At 39.7% G+C, this 22,496-nt stretch overlaps 1 protein-coding gene across 2 annotated transcripts; it reads left to right on the forward strand.

Annotated features, from left to right (window-relative positions):
• Positions 1-5,350: 5,350 nt before the first annotated feature.
• Positions 5,351-20,357, forward strand: spns1 (SPNS lysolipid transporter 1, lysophospholipid). 2 transcript variants are annotated; one of them, XM_008117512.3, is made up of 13 exons: positions 5,351-5,506; positions 7,675-7,912; positions 8,192-8,257; positions 8,394-8,530; positions 9,307-9,458; positions 11,179-11,245; positions 11,595-11,737; positions 15,061-15,201; positions 15,912-16,101; positions 16,488-16,553; positions 17,448-17,546; positions 18,235-18,406; positions 20,068-20,357. In XM_008117512.3, the coding sequence occupies exons 2-13, from the start codon at positions 7,696-7,698 to the stop codon at positions 20,160-20,162; spliced, it is 1,545 nt and encodes a 514-aa protein (XP_008115719.1). In that variant the 5' UTR covers positions 5,351-5,506; positions 7,675-7,695; the 3' UTR covers positions 20,163-20,357. The 2 variants fall into 2 exon arrangements, with proteins under 2 accessions (XP_008115719.1, XP_008115720.1); XM_008117513.3 differs by having other exon boundaries at positions 5,461-5,571.
• The last annotated feature ends 2,139 nt before the right edge of the window (positions 20,358-22,496 follow it).

The following is a 22,496-nucleotide window of genomic DNA, read 5'->3' on the forward strand; positions in this document are numbered from 1 at the left end:
ATTAGGCTGTATGCTTGCCTTGTGAGCAGGAACGGTCTTGCCTTAGAGCAGGTGGAGAGTATTTTTAAAAATATGAAGCACTTTAGAACCATAAAGCTCAGTCTATTGTCCTGATCGTTCCTCTTGATTGTTATTTGCCTTCAAGGCGGCTCCAATATACGACAAGCCTTTAATTGGATTTTCTTGGCCAGATTTATAGAGAGGCAGCTTCTCTTTCTTGCCATTTCAGGCTGAGGTAGAACTTGCCTAATGTCACTCAGCAGATTTCCAGCAGAGACCTAGTCCATTTCCTGAGCCGCAACTGTAAGAGAATATTTCATTCTATTGTTATTTTCATTTGGGGAATCACCTGTGGAAGAAACAACCATTAAATTAATATAGTCTCACAAGGAAGAGTCCCTTTTAAGAACTTTGGTTATATGAATTTTGAATTTTGCCATGATATGTGAGCTGCTCTGAGTCCCCTTTGGGGTGAGAAGAGCAGGGTGCAAATATAGTAAATAAATAAATTAAGTAAATGTGCCTTTGAGTCCTTTCTAGTTTATGGTGACCCTAACGGGTTTCTTAGTAAGATTTGTTAGAGAGGAATTACCATTGCCTTCCTCTGGGGCTGACACTATGGGTGCATCTACAATGTTGAATTAATTCAATTTGACGCCACTTTAGCTGTCATGGCTCAATGCTGTGCTATAGAATCATGGGAGTTATACTTTTGAAAGGTTATCCTTTTCCATCAAAGAATAGTGGTGCTTTATTAAACTAAAAACCCCAAGGTTCCATAGCTTTGAGCTATAGGAATTAAACTGGTTGTAAAACTGCATTAATTTTAAAATGTAGATGCACTGTTATAGGATTTGCTCAATGGCATCCAATGAGTTTCCACATCCAATTAGGGATTTGAACACTGGTCTCCTAGTCCACATTCAAACCACTACATTGGCTCTCTTGTTAGGACTAATAATTATGCCCAAATGACTATGCAACATTTGCCCAAAGGTAAACATGTCTAGATATTCCTGGCCAGTACTTCACCATTGACTCTGACAGGAGTTCCAGTTTCACATTATCTGATCGTTATCTAGTATCAACCCTTGACTTAGACTGGAAACGGCTAAAACCAGTCTGTTTACATGGCTCAACTGAACTTGCATTTTCTGGATGCTTCTTGTGCCTATGGGGATTTCATTCTAAAATTTGCTACACCATCTGGTTTGCGCCAGTAAAGTAACATTCTAAATACTAAAAGTGCAGTAAAAAAAAACACTACTCTGATATAACAGTGGCTGCAAACTTGAGAGAAAGGCCACATTTTGCAGAAATTAGAAACCTAACCCAATCCAAAATAACCATAGAAAGCTAGGAAAGTGAAGGATTTGTGGCTACTGAAAACTCTGTCATCTGCTGTTAAAGAGTTGTATAACTTGAAACAAGTCATGCCTATTCTGGAAGAGCATCTTAACAGCCGCCTATTATAGTCTTATTATGTGGTTGGCAGTTTCCTTGTTTTTCCAATGCTCAGGCAAGGCAGATAATATTTCCTACTGAATATGTGTCTTCCACAAGATGTGTACAGCCTTAACAACTTACAAATCTAGAAAACACAAGCTTGCAATTTTTAAAAAAAATGTGTAAGGAGGTTCTGGAGAATACTTTTTTCTAACACTGGTTAAATTACTATAATTAATACCTTAATAAAATTATCTTGATTTAGTTTTGTTTTCCTCATCCAGCGAGACACACTATCCTTAGCTGAGGCTGTTTCTGAAGGCATGGATAAATATATTTGGGTGTCATCAGCGTACTGATGTCTCCTGATGATCTCTCCCAGTGGTTTCATATAAATGTTAAAAAGTATTATATGCATATTCATCAAAAGGATTCCAGATAGTAAGAAATTAACATAAAATTAGGTGTGAATATTTCTATGTCAATGAAGACTCTTTTACCTACATTATCTATTTTCAAGCTCATCCGGACCAGTCACTTAGACAAAGCAATTCAAGTCTTATCTCAGCAGCTATTTTTGACGGTCTGAAGGAACAGTTTGCCTCCCTTTGCATTCTCTAATGTTCCTTCTCTTTTCCCCCAAAATGTTCCCAAGAGGGGCCACAAAGGATCATCCAGTCCAGCCCCTTTTCTACCAAGCAGGAATGCACTAAAAACTTTTTATTCAGGCAGGCTTTTAACAATTAAGGTGTTTAAGATCTAGTCCAGAGGTGCTGTGATTTTTAACTTTGAGTATGTTTTGATGGACTTCATGAATTTTTAGTGCTCTTTGTGTTTAATTCTGTTTTAATGTTTCTGTATTAGTATATTTTAAATTGTATACTAAAACTTTTATGTCAAGCTGCTTTGAGTCCCCTTTGGGGAGATAAATAAGGGTAAAGGTTTCCCCTGACGTTATGTCCAGTCATATCTGACTCTAGGGGTTGGTGCTCATCTCCATTTCTAAGCCGAAGAGCCGGCGTTGTCCATAGACACCTCCAAGGTCATGTGGCCGGCATGACTGCAAGGAGTGCCAATATCTTCCTGCTGGAGTGGTACCTATTGATCTACTCACATTTGCATGTTTTCGAAGTGCTAGGTTGGCAGGAGCTGGGGCTAACAGCGGGCGCTCATTCTACTCCCCAGATTTGAACCTGCAACCTTTTGGTCCGCAAGTTCAGCAGCTCAGCACTTTAACATACTGAGCCACCAGAGGGCATAAATAAACATAATAATAATAATAATAATAATAATAATAATAATAATAATAATAATAATGCAAAACTGCAGCAATATCATAATGGAATAATAGGATTTGAAGTATGGCAAGGCACCAAAATTCTGGCAATGAAGTCTAAATATCTTGTAAAATGACAGCTCTCATGATCTACAGTATTGAGCCACAGCAGCTAAAGTATTGCCATACTGCATTATTTCTACAGCATAGATACACCTTGAATTAGGCTGCTGATATGTTAATGCAGACTCAGCATATTCCTTTCCCCTTGTCTGTCAAAAAGGGAGGGGACCTAGATGAGAATTAACAATGAATGGAAGGAAGCTTTTGAGGTTTAAAGGAAAGAGGATCTTCAACTCTACTTCCCACTTGGCACAGCTTTTCAACTCATAACTGTTGGATCATCAACTGTCTGGATGTCATCTGGGTTTGTGAAAATATTAGATCACTGAAAATGCAATGAAACAATAGAAAACAGAGCTATTTGTGGGCAACCAAAGCTATGGAATTAACACCAAGAGAGGAATTTTCCAGGGTGACTCACTGTCACCACTGTTGTTCATCATTGAAATGATCCCACTGTCAGTAATTCTACCAAACAGCAAAAAAATCACCAAAAAAACCCTCTCACTTGCTGTATATAGATGATCTAAAGCTTTACGGAAAATCAGAAACTGAAATCCAGTCACTGACCAACATAGTCAGAATCTTCAGCACTGACATCAGTATGGAGTTCGGCCTAGACAAATACGCCAAGATGGCATTAAAGAAAGGGAAAATTACTCATAGCGAGGGCATAGAGATGCAAATGGACAAACCATAAGGCGCAATCAGCCTGAAGCCTATAAATATCTGGGCATACTACAGCAGTGGACAATATCAAGCATGGACATGTGAAAAATGTAGTCAGCAAAGAGTATGTCCAAAGGGTCAGAAAAATTTTGAAGAGCAAATTAAATGGCAGAAATACAATCAAGGCTATCAGCACCTGAGCCATCCTAGTCATCAGATACACTGCTAAAATTGTGAACTGGATGCAAGCAGAGTTGGATGATCTGAACAGAAAACAAGAAAACTGATGACAATCCACTACTCATTACACCCACATCGTGATGTTGACAGACTTTACCTGCCCAGAAAATCAGGAGGCAGAGGGCTTTTGCAAGTGAAACAAATGATAGTAGAAGAGAAACATGCATTGGCAGATTATGTGAAAGACAGTAAAGAACCAACATTGATGGAAGTCAATAGTAGAAAACTGCTTAAAGTTCAAAAGACATAGCATGAATATCGTAAAAATACAGTGCAGAGCAGAAGAGAAAACTGGTAAAAGAAGGCTCTCCATGGATAGTTACTGGAAAAAATTGAGAGCAACATTGACAAGGAAAAACATGGATGTGGCTCACAAATGGAACGTTGAAAAAGGAGACTGAGGGCCTGATTCTTGCAACCCAAGAACAAGCAATTAGAACAAATGCCATCAAAGCCAGAATTGAAAATTTGACAGACACTGCAAGGAAGCAGACGAAATGATGGATCACATACTCAGCTGCTGCAAGAAGATCACGCAGACAGACTACAAGCAGAGGCATAATACTATTGGTCAGATGATCCACTGGAACGTGTGCCACAAATATCATCTGCCTGTGATGAAGAACAATGGGATCACAAGCCTGAAAAGGATACAGAAAATGAACATGTCAAACTACTCTAGGACTTCCAAATTCAGACTGACAAGAGTTTTGGAGCACAATACTCCTGACTTCACGATCGTGGGGAAAAAAATATGGATCGACAATGCTGCAATCCCAGGTGACAGCAGAATTGACGAGAAGGAATTGGAAAAGTTTACGTGATATGAGGATTTAAAGATCGAATTGCAAAATCTCTGGCATAAACCAGTCAAGGTGGTCCCAGTGGCGATCGAAACACTCTGGGTGCAGCGCTTAAAGACCTTGGCCAGCACTTTAAAAATATTGGCGATGATAAAATCACCATCTGTCACCTGCAAAAGGCCACGTTTCTTGGATCAGCACACATTATTCGCTGATACATCACATAGCCCTAGACACTTGGGAAATGTCCTACTTGTGATCCAATACAACAACCAGCATAGTGATCTTGTTTGCTGTGTACTACTCTTGTTGTGTATCAAATAATAATAAATGAGGGAAGTAAGGAAAGACAGAAAGAGAAAGAAGGGGAGAGAAAGGAAGAAAGAGAAAGAAGAGGGAGGGAGGTGTATGAGGGAAAGTTGCCATAGTGACAGTGCATGAAGCCCAGGTGTTAGTTGCTGTGACATCTCACTGACAGAAAAAGGGTAACCATGACAACTGCTTGAAGAAACGTGGTCTTCTCAAAACCAGAAAGGCAGAACCTCTCTTGAAGAAGCAAGAATAAGCTTAGTTTCCAAAAGACCTGAGGATGCCTGCCATAGATGTGGGCGAAACGTCGGGAGAGAATGCTTCTGGAACATAGCCATACAGTCCTGAAAACTCTCAGTAACACAATAAGCCTGTGTTTTGGGAAACCTCGCAAGGCCTTCTCTTTTTTCCCTTTCATGAAAGACAAGACGCTATTGGCTGTTCCGGACGCCGTGAAATGAGATCGTTGCTCGCATTGGTGGACTGGGTGGTCGCTATGACGCCCAAGGCCGCCCAGCGAGTGGCGGGTGAGGGCGAAGTAGAATCACGTGACAGGGTGTGTGGCTGGGGAAGCAGATCACGTGACTCTCCTCAGCTGCTCTGCAAAAAAGAGGGCGAGAAAGAGGAATCTGCCGGCGGGGTATGTTTGTGGGGAAAGGTTGTTGCGTGTCATGAGAGGAAGATAAGGGAATTGGGCCTGGAAAGGTGCGGTTGAGTCCTTTGCGTTGAGAACTGGCTGTTGGGGTTATTTAGGGACTTAAGATGAGGCCAGCCTTTGCTGTGGTTGAAGAGATGGCTGTAGTGAATGGATCCTCTTTGTCTCCACTTTCTGCCTGGTGCCTTCTTGGCAGCATGGAGGAATGACTCCTTTGTTAGCCTCCCACAAGGCACACTTTGTTTTCTCCTGCTTTATTAATTGAAATGCTTCTGTGTTCACTTTTGCTGGGAAAAAATATATATCTTGGGGTGCATCTGCACTGTAGAATTAATGCAATTTGATACTACTTTGGCTGCCATGGCGCAATGCTATGGAATCCTGGGAGTTGAAGTTTCACAAGGTCTGAAGCTATGATCTGTCATGATGCCACAAGAATGTGAATGTATATTATTGTTGGTTTAAACTGTTTATTTTGTGAAGTTTTATACTTACTATTGATGTATTTGGATTGTTGTTTACATGATTTTAATATGTTGTAACCAGCTCTGGGTCCCATGAGGGAGAAATGTGGGATCTAAATAAAGATTATTTTCTCAAAGACACAGTATGACACGGCAAACGAGATATATATGCTGGATTTCGTATCACAGAATCAAAAGTTGAACACTTCCCAAGCGTTTAGGACTGTGTGATGTATTTTCGAATGATGTGCACAGATCCCAGTAAGATGGTCTTTTGCAGTTGACAGATCGTAATTTTGTCATTGTTTGTTTTCAAATGCCAGCTGAGATCTTTTGGCATAGCACCCAGTGCACAATTACCACTGGGACCACCTGTACTGGTTTATGCCAGTGCCTTTGCAGTTTGATTTTGAGGTCCTGATAACGGTTGAATTTTTCTTGTTGTTTTTTGTCAATTTGACTGTCACCTGGTATGGCAACATCAATAACCCAAATTTTTTTTTCCCACAACCGTGAGGTCTGGGGTATTATGTTCCAAAACTTTGTCAGTCTGGATTCGAAAGTCCCACAGATTTATTATTATTATTATTATTATTATTATTATTATTATTATTATTATTTTGATTGCCACAACTCAATGCTGTGGAATCCTGGGATTTGTAGTTTGGTGAGGCACCAACATGCAGCTCCCAAGATTCCACAGATTGGCAGTTAGTAATGCCAAACTACATTCATTCCATAGATGCGCCCTTAGAGTCAATAAAGCCTGTTGAAAAACACTTTCAAATCAATCTGATCAATGGAAGGCACTTCGGCAATGGATTTTGAGAATGGTGTTAGTCTCTTTTTGAGGACTGGGTGCATTTTTTTTGCATCTCTGTCTCTTCTCCTGGTGAGGCTAAATAGAGGTACAGCTATACTAGGCATGGGCAAACTTTGGCCCTCCAGGTGTTTTGGACTCCGACTCCCACAGTTCTTAACAACCGGTAGAGTTGGAGTCCAAAACACCTGGAGGGCCAAAGTTTGCCCATGGCTGAGCTACACTGTAGAACAAATGCAGTTTGACACCACTTTGGCTGCCATGGCTCAAAGTTATAGAATCCTGGGAGTTGAAGTTTTGCCAGGTCTGGAGCCTTCTCTGCCCGAGTGCTGGTGCCTCAGAAAACTACAAATCCCAGGATTCCATAGCATTGAGCCATGATAGTTAAAGTGGGGTCAAACTGCATTCATTTCCAGTGTAGATGCAACCCACATTGCCTAGTGAGCAGCTCTCCTTAAGACTTAGTGACTAAGAGGACACTTTAAGACATTGTGTTGTTGAAGGCTTTCATGGCTGAAATCACTGTGTTGCTGTGAGTTTTCCGGACTGTATGCCATGTCCCAGAAGCATTCTCTCCTGATGTTTTGCTCACATCTATGGCAAGCATCCTCAGAGGCGTGACCTCACCCCTCTGAGGATGTCTGCCATAGATGTGGGCAAAACATAAAGAGAGAATGCTTCTGGAACATGGCTATATAGCCCGGAAAACTCACAGCAACCCACTTTAAGACATTGTTTCCCCAACTGTAGTCTTCCACTTGTTTTGAACTTCAGCTTCCAGAAACACCTAGAGGACTAGAGTTTTGGAATCATTGCTTTCAGGGGAAAGCTGTTGATTTCTTGACTTCTCTTGTTTGTATTCCTTCCAGTGACTATACTTGTCCCCAGCCATGGCATCCCAGCGGCAACCTTATGTTGATACAGCCCCGATCCTGACCCAAGCGGATGATACAGAGGATGAAGAAAAAGAGGGGCTTCAGTCAGGACAAGAAGGGGATGTGGAGGTGGAGACCCTCACGGGTATTTCCTCAGTGCATGCTGGCTTTATTGTGGGTGCCCTCTTCTATATCAACCTGCTGAATTACATGGACCGCTTCACTGTGGCAGGTGAGAATTCTGAGATGCTCAGGATGGTTACTGGCTTTGAATTTCTCTTCTCAGTTGATTGGGATGAATGGGGAGATAACTTCTAAAGCAGGCATGGGCAAACTTTGGCCCTCCTGGTGTTTTGGACTTCAACTCTCACCATTCCTAACAGCCGGGAGTTGAAGTCCAAAACACCTGGAGGGCCAAAGTTTGCCCATGCCTATTCTAAAGCCAATTCTCCCCCATCTCTTGTCATTCCTAATATGGCCATAATTAGTTCAGCAATCTCTCTTTTATCAGGTGTTCTTCCTGACATTGAGGAGTTTTTTAATATTGATGACAGCAAATCTGGACTTCTTCAGACAGGTGAGGAGCCAGGTGTTGGAGTTTATTCTTATTTTCTATATTCTCTCTCCCCCGCACTTTATAAGTATAGTGCTCTTAGATCAGTTCATAAAATTTGGCATCACTGGTTGTTTTTAATGCTTTTCTTTCCTGATAGTTTTTATTAGCAGCTACATGGTATTGGCACCAATCTTCGGCTATCTGGGTGATCGCTATAATCGCAAATACCTGATGTGTGTTGGAATCTTCTTCTGGTCGTGTGTGACTTTGGCAAGCAGCTTCATCCCCCGTAAGGTATACCTCTGTGATGGGTGGAGGTTTGCATAGTTCAGAAGCTTTTGTGGGCCAGTTCTTACATAGATATAGGGAGAATTTGGTTTACAGGACAATCCCACAGGGATGTTTTCTGAGGAAGTGCATACTCCTGTTTGTTCCCTGACATCTCCTCCTTGGCAGAACCATTCCAGAGCTTCCATTGTTGGGTTGGGGGATGATGTTGTATTCTTGTATTATTTAATTGTTGTTTTTTTAACCATTTGTTCACCACTTTGAGTCCCAACCATGGGAAAAACCAGGATAAAAATAAATAAATTAAATTGTTGTTATAGTAGTAGTAGTAGTAGTAGTAGTAGTAACAATAATTTTATTTCTTACCTGCCTCTCCTCATAATACTTAGTTGAACCAAGTTATCTTGCAGAATGCCATCTTGTCAAGTTAAAAAGTGAATAGCTGATAAGCAACCTTCTAAAAGCTTTTCTGTTTGATTTCCTGAAGTAGGCACTTGTCACCTGTAACTGGAACAGTAGCAGTTTATGATGTGTATCTTTGTAGCACTCAACTCTACTTAATCCCAGGCTCCTACCAAAGAGTCGTAGGAATCGTAATTCAGAGAAGAGTCTGGGAGAACTTCATAAATAATTCACAGAACTCACTTGTGACTGAAATTCTCATGATTCTTTTTTTTTTTGGCCCAGAGAAACTTTCAAGATTCTTTATGAGGATGTTAAATCTTGAAACAAAAATATGTCTCATGCTGCTCTGTTGTTTGTCTGTTTTCTCCACTGTTTAGTGGTTCTGGCTTTTGCTGATGACACGGGGCTTAGTGGGCGTGGGAGAAGCTAGCTACTCAACTATTGCCCCCACCATTATCGCTGATCTGTTTGTGGGTGAACGGCGATCCCGCATGCTCAGCATCTTCTACTTTGCCATACCTGTGGGCAGGTGGGAACATCTTCTACTCTGTCTAGTGAGGGAGGAATGGGGAAAACTGTGCTTTATGACTGGTGGATTTTGACTGGAGGTGCTTATTTCTTTTTTCTTTTTTTAAAGTTTGTTTTTATTAATTTATCAATCCAAATGTACAAGCTCACATTTTCCTCATTCTACAATATCTCAAACACATCACATTGCATACAATCCGACAGCAAAAAAAAAAAAATCAAGAACATCCCCAAGCATATTTCCCATCAGTCTTTTAACTTTTCCATTACAACTTCATTATACATCTCTCCACTACACACCCTTCATCTACCTATACATGTTTTATTATCAATATTATTATTATTAATTTATAATTTAAAATGTATAAGTATACATTCTTTCCTTTCATATTTTTTCTTTCACATTGTATGCAATCCAACAATTTAAAAAAATCAGATTCAAAACATCTTTATGCATATTTCTTATCAGTTTTAGACTTTTCCATTACAACTTTACTACATATCTCTCTACTACACCTTTTTATCTACTTATACATTTTATTTATTATTATTATTATTATTATTATTATTATTATTATTATTATCGTTATTATTGTTATACCTTTCCCCCCTCTTCCCTTCCCCTTATTTTGTGCCACCTTTACCAGGACCAACCAACTCATACTGTTTCACAAGTCTAAAATTTCATTGTCTCTGATGCTGGCTTATTTCTAGTGTCCTGCCAAGACATTGAATATTTGGGTCTTTTCCAGAACAGGTTTCATGCCTATTTTGGGAATACTAATAGCCTTGCTTGTTCTGGTGGATGACTTGCATTGCAGAAAAGACAGAGGAAATGCAATCACATTAACTCTTTAGCTGTCTCATGGATTTCAATTCTTTCAAACATGGTATCCTTCTGAATTGCATGGCTGGGTTAAGCAGAGCTTGGAAAAGTTGTTTTTGGGCTATGATTCCTGGATTGGTTTGCTGAGCTTGTAAGTTCTAGGACTTATAATTCAAAGAATAATTTTCTGATTTCTGGGTTAAAGGGCAGCAGGTTTCAGTGGCTCCAAATCTTCATAACCGGTTGCTTTCTAAACCTAGTATTGGAGGACTTTAGCTCTCTACAAGAACTTACTGCAGTAAAGTTTCAATTGGTATTGGCCCCAGTATCATAATATAAAGATGGCTTGCCTATACCTTCCTTTCCCTGCTAATTTCAGGGAGGCTGGGGATTTCTTTGGAAGCATTATGGGGTAAACGAGGGCAAACAAGCTTGAAATTCAGACAAGAATATAGATGGAGAAACTTATTCGTCTGAACAGCAGTACTTAAATAGCACTGAATGGCTTTGCACCACTACCCCAAAGATCATCTGAGTTTGTGGGTTATTCAGAACATATTAGCTACTAGTAGTACCAGTGGAAGTAGTAGCCAGGAGCATTTTGTGCAAAGTATCATTGATATGCCCGTGTAGTAAATGTTTGAACTCAGTAATATATCCTGGTGATATCCAGATTGAACTATTGCCATGTGTTTCATAGGGGATTGTTCTTGAAGATACAGTACTTGAAAATTTCAACCAGTAAAGAATGCATGTCAAAACAGTAGTGTTTCCAAGCTCTGGTCTATTATAACCTGAAAAATAATTTGTCAGTCACTAAAACTCAGCAAGTATTAATCAGTTCTAAGTCTGCCCTATGAGCCTGTCTGACTGTTTTCCATCTTTTCTCTTATAGTGGATTAGGCTACATTGTGGGATCAAAGGTGAAAGACCTGGCTGGTGACTGGCATTGGGCCCTGAGAGTAAGTAGGGTAAAATTATTGTTGCATTAGTTGTTTTTGTATGTTATGCTTATATCATATTTTTTCTAACGTTTCTCTGCAATTCCCTTTTCATAAAGAAAAAGATACACTGACTGCATTAGAGTCAACCATGCAAGTTTTATTTTTCTGTCTTTGTGGTTCCTTAGAGTGAGGGCCCTTCCACACAGCCACATAACCCAGAACATCAAGGCAGAAAATCCCACAATATCTGCTTTGAACTGGGTTATCTGAGTTCACACTGTCATATATTCCAGTTCAAAGCAGAAAATGTGGGATTTTATTCAGCTGTGTGGAAGGGACCTGAGATTTCTTTTCTTCTCTTTTGCAGGTAACTCCAGGTTTGGGCTTGGTAGCTTTGGTGTTACTGGTATTTGTGGTACGTGAACCACCTCGGGGTGCTGTGGAGACACACTCTGATGCTCCCCTTCAGTATACCTCTTGGGTAGCTGACCTGAGGTCTTTGAGCCGCAAGTGAGTAATGTAGGAAAAGTTCCATTTGGTGCCACTAGGTAGGGGTACATCTGCATTGTAGAATGAATGCAGTTTGACACCACTTTAACTGTCAGGGCTCAGTGCTGTGGAATTCTGGGAATTGGATTTAGTTAAGGCATTAACATTCTTTGCCAGAGAAGGCTCAAGCCTTTTTAAAGACCGTTGAGTCAGCCATACCTCATTCCATCCCATTCCAAATCCTCCGCAATACAGCAAAGGCAACGGATCAGTATAGAAACTGTTCCTCAATGCAGAACATTCTAAAAATGCCGTAGCACTGGAATCATGATGAGCAGTGTTCTTGGTAAACATGCCATCACTAGTATCCTTTCTGAGACAAGGGCTATCCCTTCATTAGTCTCTGTGTGTGCGTGTTTATTTCATCTCTAAGATTCTTGCTCAAACAATTCCTAGTGCAGAACATGCAGGGTTTTCTGTTGGCTTCAGCTTGAGGCCAGAGAGCATTGTAATGTAGAGAGATGCATAATGCTAGATGAAGAGTTGCCGTCCTTTTGCCTGGGGAAGTCTTACATTCTTTTCTACCTGCACTGTGCCTGCAGGTTGACTCCCCTTGGCCTGGATATTCCTTCATGGTTATTATTGTAGCAACAGATAAATATTGTTTTGTAAACACACCTTGGTCCTTCTGTATTTGATGTCTGGGATTTGTGAGTGGCCCAGCTATAAATGCTCTCTCTAAAGCAGAGCTTGACAGAGTTTATTTGGTATCCCATATTCCTGAAAAGGAGACCCAATTGGAAAAAATCCTAACATGATAAGATTGTCAGCCAGATGGATGCATTTACTGGTAGTACATCCTTTGCAATACGCAATGGGACATACTGAATTATAAATTAATTAATTAATCTATATATATAAAACAGTGATGGAATCCTGGCAACCAACAAAACAACAAAACTACAGGCCCCCCAACCTCAACATTTGACAACACAACCCATCATCCATGCCTCTAGGTTGATAGAACAACAAGAAAAAAAATAAAGTCCTAATTAGAGAGAGAGGAATAATTGTTTTTATCCAATTGCTTAGTTACAAGGCTAAGCTCTGCCCACTTGGTCTCCTAGCAACCCACTCAGCCCAGGGGACAGGCAGAGTTAGGCCTCTTCCACACTGCCTATAAAATACAGCTTATCAGATTTTAACTGGATTATATGGCAGTGTAGACTCAAAGCCCTTCCACAGAGCTATATTACCCATTTATAATCTTATATTATCTGCTTTGAACTGGATTATATTGACTCCACGCTGCCATATAATCCACTTCAGTGTGCATTTTATCCAGAAGGGGCCTCATTTAATCCAGTTCTAAGCAGATAATATAAGATTATAAATATACAGTAGAGTCTCACTTATCCAACATAAACAGGCCGGCAGAATGTTGGATAAGTGAATATGTTGGATAATAAGAAGGGATTCAGGAAAAGCCGATTAAACATCAAATTAGGTAATGATTATACAAATTAAGCATAAAAACATCATGTTATACAACAAATTTGACAGAAAAAGTAGTTCAATGCTCAGCAATGCTATGCTGTAATTACTGTATTTACAAATTTACCACCAAAATATCACAATGAATTTAAAACACTGACTACAAAAACATTGACTACTAAAAGGCAGACTGCATTGGATAATCCAGAACATTGGATAAGTGAATGTTGGATAAGTGAGATTCTACTGTAATATGAAATAATTACTGTGATAGAATAATACAGAACTATATAATATCTAAAACCAGGACAGTAAATAAAGAGCAACACTCTGAAAGCAGGAAAATTGGAAATTCCACGAAGGAAACAATCAGGGCCAGCTAACACCTCCCAAGGAAGGATTCTTCCAGAAAGGAAGCTGACAATGAAGCAGTGTGTATTACCAAAGTCATTATTATTATTATTATTATTATTATTATTATTATTATTATTATTATTATTAGTATTGTGTTGCTGTGAACCGTGAAAATGAATACAATCTGCCTCCAAGTATTCAAGAACACTAAAATCAGAATATATAAAAATTACTGTGGTATAATAAAACAGAACAATACAATCTCTAAAACCAGAACACTAAATAAAGAACAACACTCTGAAAACAGGGGAATTCCACACAGTAAACAATCAGGGCCAGCTAACACCTCCCAAAAAAATTCACTCAGGGAGGAAACAGCCAGGCTTTAAAGCTGCAAGACCATTACATGCTAATCTTTCCCCCTAATTACAGCATTCATTCAGGTTTGAATTGGGGGAGCGGACAGAGCCCCCACTGTTAGCCACAGCTTCTGCCAACCCTAAAGTTCAAAAACATGCAAATGAGAGTAGATGAATAGGTACTGCTCCGGCGGGAAGGTAACGGCGCTCCATGCAGTCATGCCACATGACCTAGGAGGAATCTACGGACAACCCCCAGAGTCAGACACGACTGGACTTAATGTCAGGGGAAAACCTTTACCCTTTACCTTAACTACCACCAATTCCTCAGTACTTCATTTCCCAAACCACCATACTTCACCACAGCAACGCATGGCCGGGCACAGCTAGTATTAATATATGATACAATAAAAATATTATTGACATTAATATAAATTATAATTATATAATATAAATTATAATTAAGTATTTGTAACTACCCAAGCAGGATGCGAGGTAAATAAATGCCTGTGTCAAGATGAACTCGAGAAAGAAAATTCAGTCAGAGTACACACACAACTCACGAATCATGTGCACACTTGAATATGAATGGGTGTGGTTGCATCTATTACGAATCTTCATCGTTCAATACATCATATGTTGAAACGGACATAATTAATGCACTTGTGTGAAATGTTTTCTTAATTTGGTGGACCATCATTCTTAACTCATCATTTTTCTTGCCACTCCTGTCTCGTAAATCTTCAGTTAACAGTTGATTTAATGGTAGATTTAAATGAATAAATGTAAATTGCTGTACATGAAAAAAAAATAAGACATCTCCTGAAAATAAGCCCTAATGTTTCTTTTGGAGTACAAGTTAATATAAAACCTGATTTTATTTTTGGGAAGACAAGGTAGTACAATTCCTAGAATTTCCCAAGCAAAAAGTAGTTCTTTCAGGCTCTGGATATGTCAGTTCTGTCAGGAACAGTAGGTCCTAATGGTGCTGCTGGTATCTGTATTCTTCCTTAATAATATTGTCTTTTCTTTGAATCAGTAGAGGATTCCTGTCTTCTCAAAGTCCTAATGGCTACAACATATTCTCACGTTGTCTTTTTTCTTCTTTTTGTTTGCTATCCCTCCTTTAATTGGCAGTCGCAGTTTTGTGCTGTCATCATTAGGTTTCACAGCAGTGGCCTTTGTAACCGGGTCCCTCGCTCTGTGGGCCCCAGCGTTCCTGTACCGATCATGCCTGGCCAATGGAAGCCACCAGTCTTGCTCCTCCGACTCTGACAGGTGGGTTAGCAGCAGGGAATGACATCCGGTCAAGACTTCCACCTCTGATCTCACTTGGGATCTGGGTAAATAGTGAAGTTTCCAATACCCCTCTTTCTTGTCACTGAACATTTGTGTCATGGCAACTAAACAGCTGACCTGTAAATTGGGAGATTTGTGAATCTTGCCACAAATTTATTAATGGTGTCAGGTCTGCCACTATCTTTTCGTTTCAGTGCCTTATCTGTGAACTGGAGATAATAACGGGGAACTCCTGTATGTGTCTTGTAATTCTCTCCCCCTATCCAATATTTTTAATTAAAATTCTTGACAGTAAAAACACACACACACACACACAAAGAAAAGCAACAATGCTTGTAAGTACATGAACATAGACATATTTAGACAACAATTACTTAACAAACATACATCTCTCCCTATAACTCTATAACTCCTATAATTAGTTTTAAAAGTAGATTTCCAGCCTTGGTCAGGTTCTCTATAAATTTAACATTTTTTCTTCCACTTCATATCCAGCAAATCTCTTACTTCTGTTTATTTTAATACTTACAAATGAATATACCAACATTTTATGTCTCTAGACCTGTATATGAAGTCTTTCTCTTCAATATGTATTGATACCTATATGTGTCTTGTAATCTGCATGTGAATTACTCTGAACTCTCTGCCTAAAATCATTGTATGAGTATCTCTTCTAACTTTATCTGCAGCTTCACCTTTGGCATCATCACGTGTGTGACTGGTGTGCTGGGTGTTACTTTGGGGGTGGAGATTTCTCGGCGCTGGCAGCGCACCAACCCCCGTGCAGACCCTCTGGTGTGTGCCACTGGACTCCTTGGCTCCGCCCCCTTCTTGTTCCTGGCAGTTGTGTGCGCTCAGCACAGCATTGTCGCTACTTATGTGAGTTTACTTTTCTCACCAACTTTCACTACAGATTTGGTGCAGTCATTATGTGTGGTCAAGCCTTCTTGTTGCCTTTGGTGACATAACTAGACTGTTGGGGTGCCGTAATTAAGCAAGTGGAACTGAGTGTGCAGGATTGGATGCAAATTTCTACCAAGTTATAAACGTCACTGGGTAACCTTGGTCCCAGCCACACACTCTTCGCCAGAGCTGTCTCACAGAGTTGTTGGATGAATAAAGTGAAGAGAGCCAATTCTGTTACATTAAGTTCATTGTAGGATAGACGGTGTCCAAATATAATCAAATAAAAGCAAAGGGCTTTGGGATATTTTACTCAAAAACATAGACATTTTAAACTGTCCTCTTCCTTTTCTCTTTTGAAGGTATTTATTTTTATCGGTGAAACTCTCCTTTCTCTGAACTGGGCCATAGTAGCAGACATCCTCCTGGTAAGAATTGTGGGGAAGGGGAAACAATCTATAGTAGTGTGCAATGATTTGTTGTATTACTTGTTAGAGCTGCAGGTTTTGATGTAAGCCTGCCTCACCATAGGCCATGCCTCTTCAACCATTGGGCCTACAACTCCCAAAAGCCTGATAGCTTGTTCAATGGTTAGCAATTCTGAGGGTTGGAGTCTCAAACAGCTGTCCTGAGTTGTTGTTGTTGTTGTTGTTATTGCTGTTGTTGTTGTTGTTACCATTCTTGGTGGCACTTTATCATGCACTATGCCAGCCTAGCAGTGCTACCATATCTTATACAGTGTTCCCTCACTACTTCACAGTTCACTTTTCGCGGATTCGCTGTTTCGCGGTTTTTCAATAAACTCTAAAAGCCTATTATAAATCATAAAAAATTACAATTTACAGCTTAAGGAAGGGAGGAAGGAGAAGCCGAAGGGAGAGAAAAGGAGCCCAAGTGGCAACGGGAGGAGGAGGCAATTTATCAACACACGATTGGTTGATAAAGACTTAAAATAGTGTATAAGTACTAAAATAATGTATAAATTTTAAAATAAATATAGTTTCCCTACTTCGCGGATTTTCACTTATTACCGGTGGTCCTGGAACCTAGCCCCAGCGATAAGTGAAGGAACACTGTACAGTGTTTTAGCCAGTGTAATCTCAGGCACATAGTATTTTGTAAAATACTTCATATGTAACTGTAACTGTACGTATATGTGGAAAAATATATGGGTTGTGGGTATAGATAGAAAAGCAGGATCAGGGGAGCTACTAAGGGGAAAGATACACTTTTTGACTCTGTATCAACTTGTGAAGCCACATGGGGACCTGTGCACTTCCCACTAGAGGGTGCCAGTAAACTGTCTGAATTCTTTCTTGTAGTATGTTGTCATTCCCACACGACGATCTACAGCAGAAGCTTTTCAGATCCTGATGTCCCATCTCCTTGGTGATGCTGGCAGCCCTTATCTCATTGGATTGGTGAGTTCTTGTGGAATTTCTTTTCCCATCAATTCCACCCCATAAAAATCTCCCCTCCCATCCATTTCTATATGGGTACAGATGAAATTTTTACTCTACTCTTATTTTTAACTTTGAATATGTTTTTAGTAGGTTTTAACTGTGGTTTTTTAAGTGTTGTTTGTGTTGAATTCTGTTCTAATGTTTGTAATTTTAAATTGTATACTAATGCTTTTATGCCAAGCTGCTTTGAGTCCCCTATAGGGAGATAAAGTGGGGTATATATATAATAATAATAATAATAATTCATGATTTAATAGGAAATGTGTCATTTGATTGTTGCTTTGAATTTGTATTCTGATTTTAATTTTTTTAATGAAATTCTACTGTGCGTTTTGGAGTTTCTTTAACAAAAAATCTCTGTATAGTCTTTGGAAAGTGATTACATTTATAAATAGGCATGTGATCGTGTCCCTTTTTCAACCTACAGATAATTCAGTAATCATACATCCAGGAGCATTATTCCAATACAGATAATTCAGTAATTATTAATCCAAGAGCATTGTTCTAATGTGTGCAAAAAGGGAAGTGGGCAATACAAATCACTCACCCATTGTTCCAGTTTGGGATTCTTTTTTCCATTGGTTCTGCTTCTTTGTGTACTTTTTGTATGCAGTTTTCATGACCTTCTGCTTAATTTGTGCCCCAGATCAGTGACCGAATCCAGCGTGATCGCCCCTTGTCATACCTGTCGAAGTTTCGAAGCCTTGAATATGCCCTTATGGTCTGTGCATTTGTTGGAGTTATTGGAGGAGGCTTCTTCCTAGCAACAGCTTGCTTTGTCCAGGCAGACCGAAAACGTACAGAGCTTTTTGCACAAGGTAAACTCACTCCCCTCCTATTTTCATGGAGTGGAGTGCATAATGTGGGCCCCAATAACACAATGGGGCCTTTGTGGTGAACATGGGAATGTCTCTAGTATCTAGAAGCCTTTCCTACTGTTTACAGTGGAATAATGGAACTTACTTAGGCAAGGAAATGAGGAGTCACCTGTGTTATAACAACATATTTCGATCATGGATAATAATTGGCACGAAATTCCAAACTCTGGTAGCATCTTTAACTAGAAGACCTCACATCTATCATTTTGACCAAAACTTTCTCAGAACTTTTTATCCCATTCAGGTGATGTGAGTAATGGATCTCCTTATACCTACAAGTTCATCTCATCTCTTCCTGTTGTGGTTTGAGAAGCAGATATTGTAGCAAGTTCTGGGTTACATGAGTGGCAACTGACTTAAAAAACATAATAAATAAAGGCCAGGTCCCTACTGTTAGTGTTTGCATCCACACAGCACATGAACACTTAACTGCATACAGTTTATATAGGCCTGTTCCCAGAAGCAACTTGTCTCATTCTTGGGTGAGTTGCTTCTTACAATATGTAATTAAACAATAATAAATAGACCTCTACCCTTCGCCTATTTCCAATTTCGGTGTCTTCCCGTTGTTTCTACCCTGTTTCCCCTAAAATAAGACATCCCCAGAAAATAAGACCTAGTAGAGATTTTGCTGAATTACTAAATATAAGGCCTCCCCCAAAAGTAAGACCTAACAAAATTTTTGTTTGGAAGCATGCCTGCCAAACAGAACACTAGAACATGCAGGATTGGTAAATGTACGTAATAGGGTGTTGTACATGGAAATAATGGTAGTAACAAGAAATTCTTGATAGGACTCACAGTTTGTGTGGTTTGTGATGACAACTACTTTACAGTATATAAGAAATTTTCATTTTTTTGTTCACAAATAAATGTGAATTCTTCTTCATAGAAAAATAAGACATCCCCTGAAAATAAGACCTAGCGCATCTTTGGGAGCAAAAATTAATATAAGACACTGTCTTATTTTCGGGGAAACACAGTATTGCTAGAATTATGGCCAGTGGCTAACTAAGGTCATCAGAAGGAATGATAAAAGACCCAAGAGTCTGGTTTTAACACCTTTTTTTCTCCTTATCCATTGATCGAAGTATGATGCACTCTTTTTATCACTCTCGGATGCTTGACTATGTTGGTTAATTTTAAAAAGCAAAAAGCATTTTAAAAATTAAAGCAGCAGCAACAGCAGCAGTTTTTGCAGATCAAAGCGTTTTGAGCAGAGCAGTAGAGTGAATGAGCTTCAGCAATTACAGGAGCAGAGTCAAGCTTTAAAAGTTTGAAAGAACTACATTTCTATATAGGAAAATTAGGGCCTAGATATCTTAACTATTTCTCTGGAGACTTCTTATCTCTCTCAATGCTCACAGGAGAACAGAAATGGAGGGCTTAGGGGTTTGCTATGTGGCTAGATACTTTGAATAAACAGAGGCATGTCTATGAGAAGTATCAGTCTAACAAACATGAAATAAAAGGAGAGAACAGAGAGAGAGGGGCAGACAAGGAAGACATCTGCCTATTTTTATAAGGACTATAAGCTTGTGCAGGATGTGGTTGGGTTCCAGCAGAATACGGGTTGTCACCTCCTCTTCTTTTCCTTCCAGGGCAGTTACAAGAGTCATCAGAACGTGAAGATCGCATTGTTGTCCCCCAGCGTGGCCGATCAACCAAAGTCCCTGTCTCCAGCGTCCTGATCTGAGTCCCACTGACCTGCACCATGTCTCTCTACTTGTGGATGGAGAAGGAGACTGGACTCATGGCTTCCACATTCACAAAAAATGGGGAGATAAGGACTCTCTGAAAGGACCCAGGAGGGTGGTCTTTGTGAATAGCAAGGGAAAGCCAACTTTTTTGTTGTTGTATTTGGGATTTTTTTTATAAAGCACAAACTTTATCCTGAGTCATGTTGTATTTTTCAGGTGGAGGGGGTGAGGTGGTGAAATTCACAGTCATTATTTCAATTTCATTCATTTCCCCTCACATTTTGACCCCTCTCTTTCAGACATGTTTCAATGTTTTTGAATGCATTTGTAAACTTGGTTGGCTTGAGGAATAGGACAGGGAGGTGAGACAATCTGTCTGCTGGATGAAGGATGGTGTTTTGGTGCCTGCAATTCATTACTGCCTATTGAGTGAAGAGACACCGGTGTGATTATTAGCAAGTTGCAATGTTTGAAGAAATTTTGGATGGCCCTGCATTCATCTGGCCTTTTTCTATCCTTAACTGGCACAATTTACTTGTTTGACTAATCTATTGAAGTTTTCTGTGCCACAGCAACCTGGATATGATGTGACTTAATCCCTTCCATTTTCAGCCTGGGGTGCCGGAGAATGCAGATTACATAGTGGCATTCCTAGAATAGGATCTGGAAAACATTTCTTTTTGCTTTTTCCTGCAATTGACTGAATATTTGAATATTTAAAAAGATAGATACGCTTTTATTGTTAACATAAAATTACACATTCTAGTGCAGGCATGGGCAAACATGGGCCCTCCAGGTGTTTTGGACTTCAACTCCCACAATTCCTAACAGCTGGTAGGGGGAGTTAAAGTCCAAAATACCTGGAGGGCCCAAGTTTGCCCAGGCCTGTTCTAGAGACCATTGTGTCAAGTGAAAATGAACTGATAGTGAGGTTGATCACTATTTTTGTAAAGTCAAATATTCAGACAGGTACAGCGAATGTAGCTGTGAATTGGGTGGTGGCTGCTTTTATAGATGATAATGATCATTTGTCCATGTGGGATAAGAATAATGCAACTCCCAACAACCCTAGCTAACATGGACAATGGCAAGTAGTGCTGGAAACTACAGTTCAACATCTGGAGAACTGCCCCATCCTTACTCCTGCTCTGTACCATTAAAATGGAGAGGAGAGTTTTCCATTGCCTTTTGTACTATGTGGCCTTTTAATGCCAAAACTATTTTTCTCTCTACCTATGAGCATGTGATTGTATGTGAGAGATGAGAAAATTGAAGACGTTATTTTATACACCCAAGGAAGTTAGACTGTGGCCCCTTCAAAATTTATGCTACAATATTTTTGAGACTTTGGCTAGAATAACTTGTACTTTTCCCTTTTACAGACAAGATGATTTTGCCTTAAATTAGGAAATTAAATTGGTGTCCCTAGGTTCAGTCCACTTACATTTCCAACTCTGTTTCTGAGGTCAGTTGAAGTTTTGCGTTTTAGTCTTTCCCTGCACTAGAAGAAGCAAAAAGCATTGTCTTACGGGGGAATGCAGGCCAGTTAGTTGAGAGTTACTCGCTCAAGTTCAAATTAATTTCATATTTAACTTAGAACTTCGTTTCAATATTTATTTTATTTCTTAATAACCTAAGCACAAAACCACTCTTCTTTTGCAAGAGAGAGACTGTGTAGCTGCTGTTCAAAGTTTAGTTTGATAGCTGAGGAAGTCTGCCTATTACTCTATTATAAATGAACATAGATCTGTGTGGCTTACTGATTTATGCAAAAAAAGAAGAGAGAGGTGCCAAGGAGGAGGTGTAACTGCACCTACTAATGGACTAGAGGACCCCCCTCCCCCCATGGGCTCAGTGTTGAAATGGAAAGATAATGATTTTTGTTTTACAATGTCTGCATTTACAAGCCCAGCCTGTTTCTCAGCAGCAGCATGAGAAGGGAAGGTGGGGCCGAGTATTTCACTATAACAACGTGTGACTTTGATTGCTTAGCACCTCTGTGCACTGAAAAGGCTTACTTGCAAAACTTGGCAGAACTGTTAAAAGCTTTTCCTGGGCTAAAACCACGTTTTATGAGAAGTGCAGAGGGTGCATATTTGAAGAACTCACGTGTGTGGGGAAACAGCTGATCAAGAGAAGAGTGAGCCAAAATGGACTGTGGATGGCTATCACTAGCATAACAAATGCGGAGGTTTTTTATGACTTGATACTACTGAACATGTAAACCAGGAGTGGGTGGCCTGGAGGTTTATTTGTCATATTAAACTTCCCCACAATATCATACAGCTTTTATAAAGCTTTATTCCTGTGTAAAAAAGTTTTAAATACCT

The sequence above is a fragment of the Anolis carolinensis genome, chromosome 6 (genome assembly GCF_035594765.1).
Source record: "Anolis carolinensis isolate JA03-04 chromosome 6, rAnoCar3.1.pri, whole genome shotgun sequence".
NCBI classification, from domain to species: domain Eukaryota; kingdom Metazoa; phylum Chordata; class Lepidosauria; order Squamata; family Dactyloidae; genus Anolis; species Anolis carolinensis.

Bases quoted from the DNA above. Each gene is read 5' to 3' on its own strand.
- spns1 (XM_008117512.3), top strand. From the start codon at position 7,696: ATGGCATCCCAGCGGCAACCTTATGTTGATACAGCCCCGATCCTGACC. The intron at 11,246-11,594 runs GTAAGTAGGGTA...TCTCTTTTGCAG, and splicing joins ACTGGCATTGGGCCCTGAGA to GTAACTCCAGGTTTGGGCTT. The intron at 11,738-15,060 runs GTGAGTAATGTA...TTTAATTGGCAG, and splicing joins CTGAGGTCTTTGAGCCGCAA to TCGCAGTTTTGTGCTGTCAT.